General features: G+C 35.5%; 2 protein-coding genes across 4 annotated transcripts in view; both read right to left on the bottom strand.

Moving 5' to 3' along the window:
• Positions 1–2643: 2643 nt before the first annotated feature.
• On the bottom strand, positions 2644–8559 carry ankrd46b (ankyrin repeat domain 46b). The gene is made up of 4 exons (XM_051901379.1): positions 8395–8559; positions 6728–7070; positions 4104–4262; positions 2644–4022 (listed from the first exon to the last, which is right to left on the bottom strand). The coding sequence occupies exons 2-4, from the start codon at positions 7036–7038 to the stop codon at positions 3806–3808; spliced, it is 687 nt and encodes a 228-aa protein (XP_051757339.1). The 5' UTR covers positions 7039–7070; positions 8395–8559; the 3' UTR covers positions 2644–3805.
• A 2761-nt stretch (positions 8560–11320) lies between these two features.
• col4a6 (collagen, type IV, alpha 6) overlaps positions 11321–19321 on the bottom strand; it is a 92719-nt gene continuing 84718 nt past the window's right edge. For all 3 annotated transcript variants that reach the window (XM_051898933.1, XM_051898932.1, XM_051898934.1), the window contains 9 exons: positions 19104–19223; positions 18005–18121; positions 17610–17771; positions 16675–16773; positions 16420–16569; positions 16188–16304; positions 14890–15081; positions 14385–14671; positions 11321–13024 (listed from right to left, as the gene is read on the bottom strand). In XM_051898933.1, the coding sequence (XP_051754893.1) occupies positions 12764–13024; positions 14385–14671; positions 14890–15081; positions 16188–16304; positions 16420–16569; positions 16675–16773; positions 17610–17771; positions 18005–18121; positions 19104–19223 (1505 nt within the window). In that variant the 3' untranslated portion in view covers positions 11321–12763. The remainder of the gene's footprint in view (positions 13025–14384; positions 14672–14889; positions 15082–16187; positions 16305–16419; positions 16570–16674; positions 16774–17609; positions 17772–18004; positions 18122–19103; positions 19224–19321) is intronic.

Genomic DNA, 19321 nt, shown 5'->3' with positions numbered 1-19321 from the left:
GGCACAATAGTAAGCTGATGGTAAGTGGCCTGCTCAAAAACATGGCCAATACCCGTATACACACAAAGACAAAACACCATCAGGGTAACATGACACTAAAATAATGCAATACACATTAACTAAATAACAGAAAAATGTAACACAAAACACACTAATGTACTGATAACAAAAATAACAAGATTTTTTTTTTTTATACACACATTATATATATATATATATATATATATATATATATATATAAAAAATATGTGACTTATGGAAACGTCCTTTTACTTTTTTAAACTGTAAATTATATGGTAATTAATAGATTTCACTTGCAAAAACCCTAAATTTGACAGTGTTTTATAGTAAAATCACATATATTGTGATGTTAAAAATGTAAAGCAAAGAATCTGCATTGATCTATTGAAAAAAATGGTATGGTCAAGTGTGTCTTCCTTCAGCCTGTAAACTCGCAAATGGAAACCAAGATCAAAACCCCAAGTGCATGTATGGCTAATGACAACTACAATCAATTCAAAGAGTGACTAGTGACGTGTCTGTCTGAAAATGTTTTCATCCTGCAGCCTATGATGATCATTGAATAGATATACGAACATGCTCTACAAATGCTATCTCAGTCACTTGATCCAAAATCAGCCTTTTCCGTAAGTAATTTACAGAACAATCATAGTCAAGCGCTCAGCTTTTGCAGAGCAAATACTGCAAATGAGATGTACTCATACATTAAAGCACTTTACTGCTCCCAGATGGCCACCATCCATCAGACAGAACAAACAAATGCATTTACAGTACAGCAGACATCCACCATGTTCCATTATTCTCTCTCTCTCTCTCTCTCTCTCTCTCTCTCTCACACACACACACTTTTTATTTCTCTCCTAGTGAGGACAATCCACTGACTTCTATTGGTTTTATACCAAGCTATTGATATTTTCATGTAAAGCTAATCCTACCATTACAAACCTTTTTGCTTTTTTTATATTTTCATTAAGACATTATTTAAAATGTTTTTCAGGCTGTGGCTGGTCCCAAAATGTAAGTCCCCAAAAGAAGGAACAGAAAATGGCCTGTAGCTCATTACATCTCATGTTTAATTTACAGTCCATTATGGGCTATCAAATGTAATGGAAAGGTTTCCCCTAGAGTTACTGTAAATGTTATGTTGTAGTTCAGTCTTTAGTTGTTGCTACATAAAGGTTACACAAGCGTTTGGTTGAGTTTTACATTTAAGTGCCAGAGGAGAACTGAAGCTGAGGCGGTTGTGGCATGTGACACAGCAAAACAACCACAAGAACGCTGTAGAAATATTGTTCGTTATTAGTCCATGTTAACTAACATAGTAAATGAATGTTAACAAATGAAACTGTATTGTTACCAATATTTTTTATTTCAAATCACCCCTCAACAGCTGTTTTTTGGAAGAAGAACCAGGATTCCCACAGTCTTGGAGCAGAATATATGAGGATATGTAATTTAAAAGTGTGCTCTGGAGAAGTAATAAAATCTTGCAACTACAATAATGTTGTTATGCCAAGCCACAAAATATTTTGTTAAATCAAGAACCACTTTTGTTACAGTTGAAAACCTACACAGAAAACACTGATGCTTGGGGTTCTGCCTGTGACGCAGACCTATCGTTTTGGCTTATGCCGTTAGGTAAGCTCCGTATGAGTTTTTAATCTTACAGTATATCCCTCTCACCTTTTTTTCTCTTACCATATATTTGTGTTGCATTTTGTGGGCCAGCACATGCTAAATACATAAGGACATAGATCATTGGTCTTCTAAGTGTTTTTTTGGTTGTTGTGGTTTCACTCCCTGAGTGGTAACACAACTGCAGAAATCTCAGCATCCTTTTAAATGGTTACAACCACCCCCCAACATCTCCCCCTCCTGACACCAATCTATATGATATCAAAACCCAAACATTCAGATGAGTCACTCAGCATCAACACACTCTTTTCATCATGTAGGGAGACAGGAAGGAAAGACCATAGATTAGTAGACTTATAATAGATACAATGGGTGTATGTGTGTGTTACCAAAATAAAATGCTTAGAAAAGTGAAATACAGATACAAAAGAATGTTACTAGAATGTATAAATCTGTGTTCTTTTCACCTGTTCAGGTCTGCTGTGGGCACCAGGGGGCGGTGTGGTGCAATTATGTATATGCATTAGAGTTTGCAGTCCTGAAGCCCAAAGAACGTGAGTCTTGTGTCGTCTTCCCGCAAGACAGTTGAATGGGTTTTTAGAATAGTGCTTTTTAAGTTCTACGTGTAACATTATTTTAAGTGACTTTCCCATTTTGTTACATAAAACATACTACAGTTACATTTAATACTGACTGATGTTTTGCAGACAAATGGTGAGGTCAACATTTAAAAACATTTAAGGTAAAAATTATACGAAAATACAGAAAAAGCCATCAAAGTAGCTGTTAAGCCTTACCCTAATGTTTACAAATATTGAATATTAAATAGTCAGGAGGGAAAAAATGGACTCAGATTGATAAAGTTACGACAATAATTCACACAGTTCCAAGTAAATGCTTTATATTAGGCTAATAATGTTTTGTAGTGAAGTTTCATCTATCATTAGACAGATTTTCTACATGTGTCAACATCATTTATGTCAAAAATTAATTATAAATATTCATTTTTATTTGTATTAAAACAAAAATTAAAACGTTAACAGATGCTGTTTGGACAAATTTGCTTAATTCCCAATAACAATTTATAAAACAGATCGTTCCGTCCTTGATTATGCTGGCTTAGACATGTTTCATAAACACACACCTGTGACATAATGAAATGCTTATTGCTTTCTAACTATGCTTTATTCATTTTAGGTGATATTTAGCTTCATATTATCTTAACATATTATATTATAGATATTATCTTATCTTGACAATTATTCTTGTACAAAATGTTTCTCAGAACAACACAATGAATGAAGGTGCTAAAGCATTTTATGATGAGGAAAAAAAGCATTTCTGTTTATTTTGAACAAACAGAAAGACCATTGTTAATATATAGGATAATCTGTACATAAACAGAACAGAATATTAAACTGTATTAAACTGAATATTAAGAATTTAATATCTTAAACATCAGATGACATTTTAATATTAAGAATATTAAACTGTCATCAGTGCACAAACAAGAAATTCCTGATGGCCATTTATTGGTTTATGTAACATTTTACAGACCATTACTTTAAAACAATATTCTATGTAACAATGTAAATCAAACGAATGAATCATAGATATGTAAATAGGCATATGTATGTAGTGTTTGGTCTATTGTCATACTTCCACAACAAAGACTTAAATATATACAGACAAAAATAAAGGTGATGGAAAAGGAAAATAAGCAAATACTAGGATGTAAACATCATGCCTGATCTAACCTACAACAGCAATTTAATGTTGTTTACATCACCATTGAGATATTACAAGTGTATACGTCTACTGTTCAACCAACTGGTCGTGTTCAGTGATCATGGGAAAATCTGTGAGAAATGGGTTTACATCGCTTGGGGTGTATTTGAGAAACTTCTAACATTTTCCCCCATAAATACCTGAACCTTTACCTTTCAGTCTTCCTTCATAGCGCAGCCATCATCAAGTGAACGCCTCCACTCGACCTCACCTGTGAGAATGACAAGATCGTTTCTAAACTTCACATTAGACCTAATCTTGTACTATGAGGAACCTTCAGTGTACCTTCAGAGTCCACTCAAACCTCCCTTTACTTCAAAGCTTGACTGGTCAGGTCCCGGGATATAACACAATCTGGCCCTCAGTGGACCAACTCCAGCTGACTCGCAGAAAAGGGCAGTACGCCACTAACATAATAAGCAATGCCCAGAGAAAGAAGGGCGATGACCACCAGCAGCAGCAGGACCCTCCAGAAGCCCAAGTCCTCCACAAACTCCTGCCAGGTAGAGCGAAAGCTGGACAGCACACCCTCGCTGTTCTGCAGGTTTGGATTGAGCAGCGAATGGCTCTCCATCGCACTAGGAGCAAGAGTGTTGAGTTAATAATCAATTGAAATGTCAAATAACTAAAAGATGTTCCTAAAAGGTGGCGAATCCAACCTCTCGCTCTCAGCCATCTGCATGGCTTCTAGTTTGGAGTGGGCTCCTCTGTTGAAGCCCTTGACCTCTTGCTCTTCCAGCCCTTCCAGCAGCCGAATGGCATCTTTATTTACCCCTCTCCTCTTAGCCAGGACCAGTGGGGTCGACCCATTGTGGTTACTGTTCAAATGCAAGAGCACAATTGAGAAACTTTACATCGAGTCAGATAAAAACTTAGCATTGTTACCATAGAATTCTGCCAAGTTATTACACCATTACAAGCACTACTACTACAGTAAAATAATAATAAATTAATATGGTATCTGTAAGTGTTAAACTTTTTATTTCTATTTCATGAAAGTGGTGGCTAAAAGTGCACTGGGTCAAATGGTGCATTTACCACTACATCTCTTTAATACCTCCCTTAGTCTTATGCTGCATCCCAATTCACATTCCTAAATAGTATTTGAAATCATCATATTTAAAAATTTTATATTAATCATAAAATATAATATATTGTTACTGTAAAGCCATATTAAATTATTATAGGATCTCCCTCAACAGTGTAAGCTTTCAGAATCTTTGTTTTTTTTTATATTACATTTCTTTCAATTAACAAATTTTAATGACTGTACTTATTGAATATAAGTAAATTAAATGATTTTATTTGTCAAAATAAATAGAATAAACTTTGCTTAAGTGATTGTTTTGAAAAAGTACAAGTACAACTAAGATATTATGCAAAACTTATTACTATTACTAAAATATTTGTATCAATACTGGGTTCCTTTTACCCAGAGTACGGGGTAAAAATCCCCCCTCACCACTTCATTCATTTATATGATTTTCAAGCATAACAAACTACTTTTATGATTTCTTTTCTCATAAAAGTACTGCTACATCAATGTTCAATGAAAAGCAATAATTTCTCTGCAATCATACACAATGGGAATAGTGAATCGCACATTCCTTAAAGGGTTACTTCACCCAAAAATTTAATTTCTGTCATTAATTACTCACCCTCATGTCATTCCACACCTGTAAGACCTTCGTTCATCTTCAGAACACAAAGTAAGATATTTTTGATGAAATCTGAGAGGTATATGACTCATCCATAGACAGCAGTATAATCAACACTTTCAAGGTCCAGAAAGGTACTAAAGACACCGTTAAAACAGTCGATGTGACTGCAGTGGTTCAACCTTCATTTTATCAAATGACGACAATACTTTTTCTGCGCAAAAACAAAACAAAAATAACAACTTTATTCAACAATTTCTTCTCTTCCCTGTCATTATCCTTACGCAGATGACGCAGTAAGCACAGTATTGGCCAAAGCTGCACACATGAACAGCACGACGCATGTGTGTGATGCTGACAGAGGAGTCGGCGTTCTGACGTAGAACCTGGAAGTGCTGAACTTAAACAGGAGAATGACACAGAAGAGAAGGTATTGTTGAATAAAGTCATTATTTTTGTTTTGTTTTTGCGCACAAAAATTATTCTCTTCGCTTCATAAAATGAAGGTTGAACCACTGTAGTCACATGGACTATTTTAACAATGTCTTTAGTACCTTTCTGGACCTTGAAAGTGTTGATTATATTACTGTCTATGGACGAGTCATATACCTCTCAGATTTCATCAAAAATATCTAAATTTGTGTTCTGAAGACGAATGAAGGTCTTACAGGTGTGGAACGACATGAGGGTGAGTAATTAATGACAGAAATTGAATTTTTGGGTGAACTAATCCTTTAAGGCAGTGATGGGCAGATTATTTACAAATTGTAGACTGAATACAAAATACATGATTAAAATTGTAGTTAGTAACGTAATCTATTACGTTACACATTTTAGGTAATATACTTTGAATACTTTATGATTACTTTTAGATTACTTTCAACCTAACTTGTTTATAACATGAATAACATGAATTTGAATAATGTAATCTTGTACCATATTGATAAATACAAAGAGAAAGAAAAAATATTCAATATTTTGTTAACAACATGAATTAGATTAAAAAGTACATTACGTCAGGTTAAAACTAGGGTTTGGGAAGGAACTGCAGAAGGTTCGTAAATTGATGAAAAAAAATTCATTAAATCTTAAAAATTAAAAGAAATGAGTAATTTTATAATAAAACAATCACTAATTAACAAAATGATTAAATATTTTATTTGTTTATGCTGTGTTGTCTCTCAATTTTCCATGTAATTATAGTCACCTGACTAGTGACTGGTCTGTGTGTGACTTTCAGAACACACACATATATATATATATATATAAGCAACAGTTTTTTTATTATATAAAAAAATATAGTTTTATAAAAATATATAATTATAGTTTTTAATTAAGGATCAGTAAATTCTGAATAATCTACTGCCATTTTGTGAAGTATACTCAAAAAAAGAAACTGCAGTCTGATTATGAGTATTTTAAAATGTAATATAATCTAATTAAAAGTATTTAATTTTTGGAATCTGATTAAATAATCCAGATTACATATAATCAGTTACTCGTCTACCCAACAGTATTAGCTCTGATGTAGTACCCTACATAACAAATACAATAGTAGTCACAACCACTTACCAATAATCATGTAGGTATCTAAATAAATAAATAAAACTATTGGCATATCTCACCAAATATCAATTTTGAGACCATTGGACACCAGGAACTGAATCGTGTCCACATGTCCACACAGGTGCAGTGCAGTGTTGCCCTGATAGTCGGTGGCCAGGAGGTCTGCGCCGAACTTGTGCAGGAAGCGGCAGATGTCCACATTACCTCGTGCCGCTGCCAGATGCAGACCCGTGCGGCCCCTGTGATCACGGATGTTGGGGTCGCAGCCGGTCTCGAGCAGACGCCTAGCGAAACTCAAGTCCCCATCGATACAAGCCTGCAGTAACGGTACACTGGTCTGCGACGAGTCATTGATGAAGACATATGACATGTCCGAGTCGGTCTCCGAAAATTCCAGCGTAACTGAAAAACACAATAATAGGGTGGATCTCTTGAAGCCTGTCCTGAACATATTCTACCTATATTCCACCCCATAATGACAAGAAGACAAAAAACTATTTTGCATTAAGAAGACGAAGTCTGTTTTTAGGACCATTTTAGATTTTTTGCACTGTGACATTAACTACATGATAACTAACTACACCACAACTCTGTCTGTATTACACTGATGTCCCAATTATAGGTGTCTTTAAATACTATGTACTTGTGGACTATGTTATCATGTTGTGATGCAAAACACTTTTGCTGCAATTGAGGTAGGATACGGGTGGTTAGGCACAGGCTTAGTGGTATGATTTAAGGGTGGGTTAAGGTGCAAGAGAAGGGTCAAGATTGTAATTACATGCATGTATTTTTTAAATATAAGAACAATGTAAAAAACATGTTGTATGTACACAATAAGTGCATTGTATCAAATTATTATTTTAAATCTTAGTACAAGACATTTAATATAAAGTGGGTCCCAGTACTATATTACAGTAAAGCAAATTATAATAGAGAATAATATAAATAGGTTAAGTAACCTTGATAAGACCACGTACCAAATAATTTTTCTAAAATCCAGTGATAAAAATGGCTGAGCGATTAAATAATTATATGAATTATTTTCTCTGTATTTATTTAGCAATATTCTGTGTTTGTTATTAGGGAAAGTGACCCTATTAAGGCCACCCAGTCTAAATGAATGAACGTCTAAAAACATCTGACACATATGATTAACAAATGATTAATGGTCTCCAGCATACAGTACGCTAAATTTTCTTAATGCAAAATATAATTTCTTACTTTTCCCGTTTGAATATGAGGTGATTATGAGGTGAAATATGGCCTAGTCCTGAATGATGAGGGTGACGATGGTGCTGGTCACACCACATGAAGAATTATACTGCAATCATTCAACTTTTTTTTTTTTAAACAAAGCACCTGCATCCTTCACCTAATCATGAGCTGCAGTACTGGAAGAGGAGGAGGAGGAGGATTCTGCATTAGTCAGCACACTACTAGATGATGCTGAGTATTGTAAAAAATAATCCATCTACCACAAATGACAACCACAACTGTGAGATTTATTCCTCTAAAGTCACAACAGAGAGGCAAGTACAAACCAGCTTCAATACGTCAAGTGTGGTTTAACGTTTGTGAACATGTTATTACTGTAAACAGCTGTATAATACTCTTATGTTTAGCAGCGTGGATACGAGCACAACTAACATTTGAGAGACGAAAACAGACTTAACAAAGAGACATATCAGAGAACTTATTCATACACACATGGGTTTATATGTACCTGTTTTGTGCAGCAGTATCAAAGGAGAAATATGTTGTGTTTGCTGTCCCGTCGCTTATGTCTGTCTGTCTGTGTTGTTTGTGAGTTACTACAGCTGCTGCAGTAGGGAAGCTCACAGCGCCCTCTACTGCTGTGGGGCGCTGCCGCCGCGCTTTCGCAGCTTTCATGAAGCTTCGAAACATGTATGAATCTTCTGTTTTGAATCAGTGGTTCGGAGCTTGTATCGAACTCGCCGAGTCACGAGAGGCTTGTTCGAGACCCATCAGCACTGCGTAGATGTTACGGGTCCCGGGCGTGGAACACGTAAACAGATTACAAAAACCCTGAATTATCAGGAGAAATGAATGCAAGAAAACTTCAGTGGCTTTCCTCAACGCAGCTTGTACCGTCTCTTTATTAACATCATATCATTTTGGCTTTATAATTATCAATGTCACAAAATACACACTATTCACACATCTGTTGTCTTAACTGTTATATTAGTATCTTTTAAAATGAAACTGTTTTACTGTACAAAATGATCACCGTCACTCTCATAACACATATACACTACTCTAAGTCTGAACAAATATACACTTCTGAGTCATTTTATATTGGTAAATTAGCGCATAATGAACTAAAATGTATTATTTACATGTGAATTGACTACAATCACAACAATCAACCGTTTTACCCTGTAATTACTTTCATCCTGACATCTAACATTTAACAAGTTATTCGGTTTAAACACATAGGAAATGTGAACTGACGTGTCTTATAAATTACCAATGGCACATATTTTTTTTTATTTTTTTATGAATATATACCTAAATTATCAGGAGAAATGAATGCAAGAAAACATCAGTGGCTTTCCTCAAATGCAGCTTGTAGAGTCTGAAGTAAACACACAACGCGCATCACCATAGCAACCCACAACGGACTCCCTCTAGTGGCAACAGTTGTATTTTCTTTTAAAACCTCAGACTCTTTAGTGGTGATAATTAATGACTCAGTGTACAATAAACTCTTTTTGTCACATGAATAAAGAAATAAATACATAAATAATTAAATAAATAAATATTATTACCAAAAGAAACATTACCTTGTGACTACACATCGGTGTATCACATAGACCGATCGGCGTATAACATCAAAGTACCGCGAGAGCGATTCAAAAGCATAAGGAGTCGAATGCTCTCCAAACGCTCTCGCGGTACTTTGGTGTCATACGCCGATCGGTCTGCGCAGCGCCGATGCATCTCGAACAAGCCAGAGATTTCAGCAAACGAAGCTTCATAACGTCATACTGTTTCGAAATATATATAATAGAGTTGATTTGGTGAACCCATGAACAAGGGTCTAATGTTTTTAACTGATCTCGGGTCCAATTTATAATGTAGGTTCGCTCTTGATTAATTAAAGTAATTTTAATACTTAAGCATTTACTACAAAACAATTATATGTCCTAATTTGCCAAGCACTGACTAATAACACAAAACAAGAACTGCACATTAATAAAAACAAACATTTTAGAGAACCTTCGTATTTAAAGATATTTTTATTCGAAGATTACATTAGACATGTTTGGGTTGAATTTTCATTGCATTTACACAGTTTTGACCAGCAGGTGCTTTTCAAAATAGTGAATCATTTTGCGAAGCAATTGGTTCAATTGATTCAGTTTCGAAAAGCTTCGTTCCTCCTATTTCATCATCACTACTAAATACATCAGAGGTGTAAAGAGTACCTGAAAACTATACTTGAGTAAAAGTACTGATACCTTACATCGAAAATGACTCCACTACAAGTTACAAGTAACCAATTCCAATACGACTTGAGTAAAAGTCTTAAAGTATCTGATTTTAACGGTACTTAAGTATTTTACTCATGCTGAATGTAGGCTCAGAGATGCACTAGTCCTGAGAGATATACCAGTGAAAATAAGAAACAATTGATTTGTAAGATGAGAAATCATGTTTATTTTCAAAAATCAAAATAAAACTGAACACCTCAATGTTGCAGTAAATCAAGGTCGACACAACAACCTTTTAAACGTCTGCAAACTCTCAAGTCTCAGTTGAGCTCAAGTGCACAGAAAGGCCATAAGTAAACCAATATCCTTCAAAACGGTCTTGTCAATATAGCAGATAAATAAAACAATGTTAAGTAAAACTAGTCAAAATCTACTGTATGTGCTGGTTTGAGCCTCATCACCAGCTGCAGTCATTTCCTCATTTAATAAATAAAACACCTGCAATCAGCAAATACCTGCTAATGCACTCACATTCACATAAAGTATCCTTGTTGACAAGTTTTGGGTGAGTAAAGGCAAAATGCACAAGATATAGTACCTTCAATGCCCTTAGATGGCGATATCACTTCTTTATAGCAGAAATAAACTGCTGCAGAAAAAGTTAGCTGCCATGAAAAATGTAATCTGTAATTGCATTACTCATCACAAATGTAGTGTAGTAAAAAGTACATTTACTTGCTCAAAAATGTAGTCAAGTAGAGAGTAAAAGTTGCCAATATCTTTGATACTCAGTACAACTACAAAGTAGCCAAAAAGATACTTAAGTACACTAACTAATTACATTTACTCAAATACTTTACACCTCTGAAAAACATGTACTGATATAAACACTAGTACAGCTTTTTCTTGGCTACTGGAAACCTGCTAGTGGAGGTGTAGGTGAGTGTATGTGGCGTAGTAGTTATGGGTCACTTAGGATAACCAGAAAGTTGCTGGTTTGATCCCTGTAAGAAGCATCAACATTGTGCCCTTGATTAAGGCACGTAACTTGATGTTACTCCAAAAGTTATTTTCCTATGTTATGTCTATTGTGCCGTTTTAAGTAAGTTGTGGAAATTTCACCAGTCGTGTCACAATAAACATTAAATTTTGTACAAAATAAAAGCAACTTCATACAAGACAACAATTACTGTAGAAGTTTGAATACTTTTATTTGACAGGTTTCATACATATACTCACTGTGAGCATTCAGATCAAACATTTACATCACTATATGAAATACTGGGAAATGTCATCCTCTCATATTTATTGTCTGAATTAATTTAATAATGTTTACTACGGGTTCTGAAATTATACATCTTATTTTTTAGTCTCACAGTAGTAAAAAATATAATTAAGCAAATTACCCACTTGTGATGGCCAATCTTCACAAATGTACAGAATTTTTATTTCAGAAAATAACCCCCAAAAAACATAAATGTGGAAATGTTGTTAAATCTTTCTTTATTGTTAAATGTACAGTGAATTAATGTATGTCTTTTAACCAAGAGGATGAAATTAATAAAACAATCTAACCACTTACAGACACATGATGAAATAGAAGAAAATGTATACTCAGGGCTACCAATGAGAGACTGAAAGGCTAAGTGGTCATAGTGGTTATGTTTCAACCAATCTCTCTAAGAGACTGGATAACTCAAAATTAGTCTATTTATCATCTCCAATGCACACAGTAAATTAGATGTTTTAAAAACTAAAAATGATATTTTGAGTATAAAACATATTATACACATTTTTGGTGTGAATTACTGAGGATGAAAACCTATACCTTAAAAGACCAAGAGATGATCTGTAAGGTATTAATCATCCTCATCATTTATGTTTGATGAATTTTTGAATGTTCTTATCAGTTCTTATCATTGAACACACTAGGTGAACTAGATGAATTTAGATCAGCTGCATGTGATCTTGTGAACACATTTTTTTCTTTTTTTCTTTTAAGTTCAGTGCAATTCATATACAGTAGGATATTTATTGGGTTAGATTAATCATTTCAAGGGAAAACCATGAGGCACAATCTTTATTCATGAAGATTGCAAAGTGCTGGTTTGTCCGTTATTGCCAAATGGCAAACAAGAAGATCTGGTTAACATTATTCTCAAGAAAGCACCAATATAGGCTATTGAAGCCAAAACATATTATACATACAATGCAGTAGAACCGGTTAATGAAAAGACTGCATCGTTTTCATCGTTTCATGGCTTCATCTGAAAAATAAAGGTGTATTATTCCGTGCCATACACTAAGAGTCTAGGATGCACTCTCTGAGGTAGCCGTGAATATGACTAACAACTTAGGGAAAAAGCTTTAACACAAAAACATGACATTATACTTTCAACATAGCACCACTGTTGATAATAAACCGATAAAGAGTAAAAATCTCTTTCTCCACTTCTTTTCATTCCAACCCCGATATTCTCCTAATTTACCAAGGGCTTACCTTAGCCCTTCATATTACCACTGTCAAGGGCATGAAATCAAATCAGTCAGTTTACGTTTCCTTTATCTTCCTCTACTCCTCTCATCACTCTTCTTCCATTCATTTATTTAAAGTCTCCTGCTGTGCATCTACACAAGCTACAAGATCTTCATGCAGACTTGACAGCGACTGATGCGTGACCGGTACTCATCTCCCTTCAGCGTCTCCTGCCTAGGACCCTCGATGAACTGTTCGTCCTGCTCGACCGTGGTCAACCAGAAACTGTACTTGTTGGCAAAGTAGTGGCAGGTGCCGCGGGCACCATTGCACTCGATGAAGGGAGTGGCACGGAAATCCTCGAGACAAGAACCGGGAGACACCAATGACTGACCACCTCCTTCTGCACCTGCGGCTGTGTGCTGAACAACAGACACAAAAATTATCAAATTATATGCAGGTAGTTTGACATTTTAAAATGTTCATTGCATCTTTTAGGAGACTTTTGGGCTTTTCACACTGCACTTAACCCTGGGTTATCTTCGTTCTAAACACCGCTTTTAACCCCGGGTAAAGGAGCGTTTCACACTTGTAATTTAGAAGTGGGGTTAGCACCACTTTTGCGGTGTTAGAATGTTACAGCTAGATGCTTAGCAACAGACAACCAATCGCGTGCCTCATATTCACATGCTTTGTACAGTCACAGAAACACTGCGCATTGTATAACAGTAAATTCAGTGTTTGAGAGGAAAAATGTCAAATGCAGAGAGAAAATGTGACAATTTGAGTGAAGAAGAGACCTTACCTTTATGAATACCCAGGATTAATTGTTAACCACGGATAAATTATGAGCAGTGTGAAACGTGAAGCAAGATAACCCAGGATTCTGTTTACCCGGGGTTTAGAATAACCCAGGGTAAACTATTTCAAGTGTGAAAAGCCCTTTTGAGTAAGGCCTTACAAAATTGGGGTATATTCACTACCGTTCAAATGTTTGGAGTCCATAAGATTATTTAATGTTTCTGAAAGAAGTCTCTTATGCTCACCAAGGCTGCATTTAATTGATAAAATATATAGTAAAAAAAGTTTTATTGTGAAATATTATTAAAATTTCAAATAACTGTTGAATATATTTGAATATATTTTAAAGTATAATATATTCCTGTGATGGTAAAGCTGAATTTTCAGCATCATTACTCCACTTTTCAGTGTCACATGATCCTTCAGAAATCATTGTAATATGCTGATTTGGTGCTCAAGTAACATTCTTCTTATTATTATCAATATTGAAAACAGTTGTGCTACTTAATATTTTTGTAGAATTTTCAGTATTCTTTAATGAATTAATAGTTCAAAAGAACAGCATTTATATGAATCAGAAATCTTTTATAACATTATAATTGTCTTTACTCTCACTTCTGGTCAATTTAATTCATCCTCGCTTAATTTTTTTCTTAAAAAAAAAATACTGACCTCAAACGTTTGAATGTTAGTATATTTTATACCAATATAAATTGTACACAAGCACATAGTCATATTTTTGAACAGATGATCACTAGTTATCACAATATTAACAATTAAAAATAAAGTATACATTTATTTACAGTAAATATCATTTCATGCATTAACAGTCAACATGTCTATTATTTTGTTGACTGTAAAGTGTTTAAACATTATCTTACACACACATATAAGTGTATGTGTACTACACTAAGTTCTACTTATTTGAATCTGCAGTGGTGTGTGATTATGCGTGTGGGCTCAGGTATAACTGAATTTTACCATAAGGAAGGAGTAACCAATCCATAGACTTCTCCAGCCCTGAGGGCAGGTCGGTATGCTGAGATCTTGGCTATGGACAGCAATTGCTTGAGAAGGAGCCTCACACACTGAGCAACGGCTAATGTACTCAGATATCTGCTGATCTGCCACAGGCATCATGGGAATGGGTGCAGTAGTGGACAGCCAATAGGATTTGTCATTCCGGCTAGCGTAGTGGCAAATTTCATTGACTGTGCAGTACAGGAAGGGGATAGTGCTGAAATGTGGCAGACATGAGCCAGGCAATCCTGTGAGGAAGAGAAAATTTTAAGTCAATTATCTTTCACAGCATCAGGCAATTCAACTCATCAGTTCATACATGTAAAATTGTCTATATTACAATAAACTGATCTACAACAATATTATTCCAAATCCATCTATTCCAAAACATTTTTTACCATTTTTAAAATGGTATGAACATTTTAAACAATTGACAACCCTTATAATAACAGCCCTAGTGTCTCACCCAGGTCCTGGTTGTGTGCTTTCTCTTGCCCCTCCACATACAGCAAACTGTATCCCTCCCATAGCTTGGACATGCCTTGAGGACACATGGGCATCTGGCTGGACTGACTGTGTTTCACCAAAGTATAACCAATACCACTACTGCGCACCGGTGGAGCAGGAAGACCTGGCAATCCTGGTTTGCCACGGGGTCCTGTAGAGTAAGACAATTTAAAAAAGGCAATTACAAAAGGGAAGAGAGGAAACGAGTGAAAGCTGTAGTAAAATCTACTGTTACCTTACACGTTTGAAAATATATGCTGTTGTTAATTAAATTTCTAACTCAAAAATATGCAGTTAATGACATGTCTACCTGATTTGACCACTAAAACTACTTTTATCTGTGTATCCTATGATTGAGTCATATTAAATAATATGACTTCATGGGAAATAAAACTAATTATTTTAGATGTTATAACATAAAGAAAATTTTATGTTACCTGACAAAATATTTTTCAGTGCAGAGTAAACATTCTTAAGTAATACACTGGATCAGAGGTTCTCATCTGGTTTTGCTCCAGGATCTAAATTTTACACTTGTACCAAAATTGTCTATCGCACACAAATGTTTATTGCAAAGAAATATATACATATAAATATATACAGTACACTACCGTGTTGATTCACTACTGATTTTTAAATATTTTTTTAAATAAGTCTCTTATGTTCACCAATGTTGCATTTATTTGATCAAAAAAACAAATAAAAACAAACATTATGAAATGTTATTACAATACTACATATATTTTATTCCTGTGATGGCAAAGCTGAAGTTTCAGCATCATTAATCCAGTCTTCAGTGTCACATAATCCTTCAAAATTCAGTCTAATATGCTGATTTGTTGCTCAAGAAACATTTACTATTATTATAATCATTGTTAAAAACAGTTGTGCTGCTTAATATTTTTCTGGAAACCATGATGCAGTTTTTCAGGATTATTTGATGAATAGAAAGTTCAAACGAACAGCATTTATTTGAAATAGAATTCTTTTGTAACATTACAAATATCTTTACTGTCACTTTTGATCACTTAATGCATCCTTGCAGAATAAAATATCAATTTCTTAATAAAGAATAATCTTGTGTTGGACACAATCTTTTTATATGGTTAGTTACATTTTATTATTTAATTGTGATCTGTTATTGTTATTTTCCCTTTTGTCCATGATAAAAAAAACAGACCTGTAAACCACTAGATGAAAACCACTGTTCCAAAATTTATATAAAAAATGTGAAAGGTAAAAGGACAGTCTTTGAACCTTGGTTTCCTGTGGCTCCTTGGATTCCTGGAGGTCCAGTGTCACCATAAGTTCCCGGAGATCCAGCTGGACCAACTGGACCAAGTCTACCCACTGGCCCTCTAAATCCTTTGGGACCTAAAGAAATGTCAGAGGAATTGAAATTAGAGTTAAACGGTTAAATAACTGATCAGACTTACAGTTTCATATTTCTTTTTTTTTTTTTGTGAAGACAGAAAAAAATAGCACTCACCTGGGACTCCTGGACTGCCTGGCAGGCCTGGCATTCCTATCTGGCCAACAAATCCATCAACACCTGGTGGGCCCGGATCCCCATTTTCCATATTGCGAGTCTGATTACTTGGGAACACAACACCTGGAAGTCCCTTAGGACCAGGAAAACCTGAGAGGACGATAAGCAAATGTTTGAAGAATGCTTATGATGTACATTATTACTGTTGAGCTAAAGTTTTTTTAAGATACATAAAATACACTGTAATCTACTGACCCTTTGATCCTTTGAGTCCATTCCTGCCATAATCTCCTGGTTCTCCAAGGAACCCTGGTGGTCCAGGTACACCACTATAGCCAGGGTCACCTCTTTGCCCTTGTAAATCCAGATGAAAAAGAGAGCACAAAAATTAATGAATTCCTAATGCCGGTGGCATAGGAGACAGGCAGTTGCCTGGAGGGCACCGCATAAGAGGCAGGCCTGGTACTATGGGGGTACTAGAGGGTGCTAAGTACCCCCAAAGAAACCAAGAGCACCCTCAGTTGATACTGTAATGATATCATTTGGCAAAACTGATTTGACAAATGCTCCAGTGTGTATTTGTGTTTGCACTCTGGAGAGCGTCAAAGGGTTTCTATTTACGTGTTTTTGCAGCGTTGAGAAATGAAGCCAATCACAGACATGTCTGTTGATCTTTTGAATGCAATGACCAATCAAAGGTGTTTAAGAAGCCAGAATCCCCTCACTGCTCAAACGCCAGAGTTTTTGTTCAGTGCGGTCTTTGAGTTCTGTACACTCGTGAATTCTCTTATTATAACAAACAAAGTGTAGACACAAAGTAAGAGATTCATTGTGCAGTGTAGACAGCTTCATTGATTATAATGAAACTTTGTGAGATTACGATGAACTGAGATGAGTGACATCTTTATGCCAATTAATATCCTTTTAGCACTTTAGATTACAATATGTTTACAATAACAAAGTTGACATCAACGGAAAAATACGCAATAGTTGACACGTTATGTTGGACTAATTTAAACACTGCCTGGATCATGACGTGATGGGGGCGCTATCTAAAATCTCATCTATGGCACTAACAGAGCCTGGGCCGGCCCTGTGTATTCCTATGAATAAACTACAACACAGTATGAGGCTGAAAAAAATATTAAAGCAGTAGAAATTTCATGTCAACATAATAACAAAAGGAATACCTTTAAAACCAGGGTTGCCTGGAAGTCCAGAGGCTCCAAAATCACCGGGGTCTCCACGTGCTCCTGGTATTTCTGGTAGCCCTGGAAATCCAGGATCTCCTCTATCTCCTTGGACTGTTCCAGGGCCTGGTGGACCACGCAGACCAGGAGGGCCAACGGGACCTACAAATGATCCAGTTCAACTGATTTCACTGTGTCACAACAACTATGAGCAACCACCATTACAAAAGGTGAAGTTCACGGTCAAAGAGAAACAGACCAAAGTGGAATTAACTGCTAGCCCTGAAAATCAAATACCTTTTAGGTTTAGATATATACAACCTAAGAAAGGATCAGTTTAATCTTAGAGAAGCAATAAAAATAATGAGAACAAAGAGAACAGAGATGTCCTGTACCTTCTCGTCCATCTAATCCTGGAAGTCCAGGGTCTCCAGGAGGACCTGGGATATTAGAAAGACTAGGTGGCCCAGGAGGGCCTGGATTACCAGGGTAGCCTCTCAAACCAGGAGCACCTGAAAGCCAAGATTAATGTAAGTAATGACCCCATGATTGCTCGTTTTGTTAGAAAACACCTCAATGGCCTTATGGAAAGTAATGTAAAACGTGATCCCACAATCTTCAAAGAAATGGCTAAATGTCTCAAATCTTATTTCTATTTACTGTATATTTACCACCATTTAAAATTCTTTTTCACACACAGGCATATATCCTCCACATACAGTCAAACCAAAAAAAAATTATATTTTTGATACATTTTTACTAGTGGGTGCAGGACACTATAGTTCATTTATGTAAGTGAGGATAGCAAAATAAAGTAAACTGTGACATATTATACCCAAAAGTTCTTCATACAGTGGACTACCAGTAAAATTGATAACAATTTGGAACCAAAAATTATTCAGACACTTTGACCTGACCATGTTTCCTTAAGTGTTATCTGACATAATTAAGATTAATTTTTTCTGACAGTTTAACTCTGAGATTGTGTCATATTTTATTACCATTTTTTAAACTACAGTGAATAAACTGTATTAATGAATGAAATGTTCAAGGTGTTGAATAAATTTTGGTTTGACTGTAAGTATTCTCAGTTTTAGTTTCTTATCTATTGCAACTGTATACATACATCTTCTGTTAAAGTGCAGTACCACCACTGACTAGATAGTTTTAGGCTTATGTAGAAGCATTTTACCTGGCTATATACCTGCTACTAATAAGTATATACCAATTTTCATGAACAAAATAAATAGGAGAGTGCTGTGAATTTTACACTGAAGTCTATACAGGTCATTTTTGACCTTAACATAACGGATGTATTTATTTTAAAACAGTCCATCCAGTCCAGTCCATATATATATTAATTTGAATGAAAAGGAAAGTCTGAATAACTATTTTCTTTCCCTTATTTTCCTTCTATACATGAGATTGAGACAACAAAAAGTCTGGTGATGTCAATTGCCATGTTTATTGGTCCATACACATGATGATTCTCACCAGTGTCTCCTTTGAATCCTTTCTCTCCAGGGCGGCCAGGTCCACCGGGTTGTGATGAGCCTCTCTCTCCCTTCCGACCACTCAAACCAGGAGCTCCAGGCCGAGCATCTTCAGTCACACCTGAGGACATATGGTAAATAAATGAGCAGTCACTAGGGTGTTTTTTCAGTGTTACAGCTTAATGTAGAACTTTATAATCAAAGTTTTTTCTGATTAAT

The sequence above is a fragment of the Ctenopharyngodon idella genome, chromosome 7 (assembly GCF_019924925.1).
Source record: "Ctenopharyngodon idella isolate HZGC_01 chromosome 7, HZGC01, whole genome shotgun sequence".
NCBI classification, from domain to species: Eukaryota; Metazoa; Chordata; class Actinopteri; order Cypriniformes; family Xenocyprididae; genus Ctenopharyngodon; species Ctenopharyngodon idella.
This window is presented reverse-complemented; position numbering and strand designations above follow the sequence as displayed.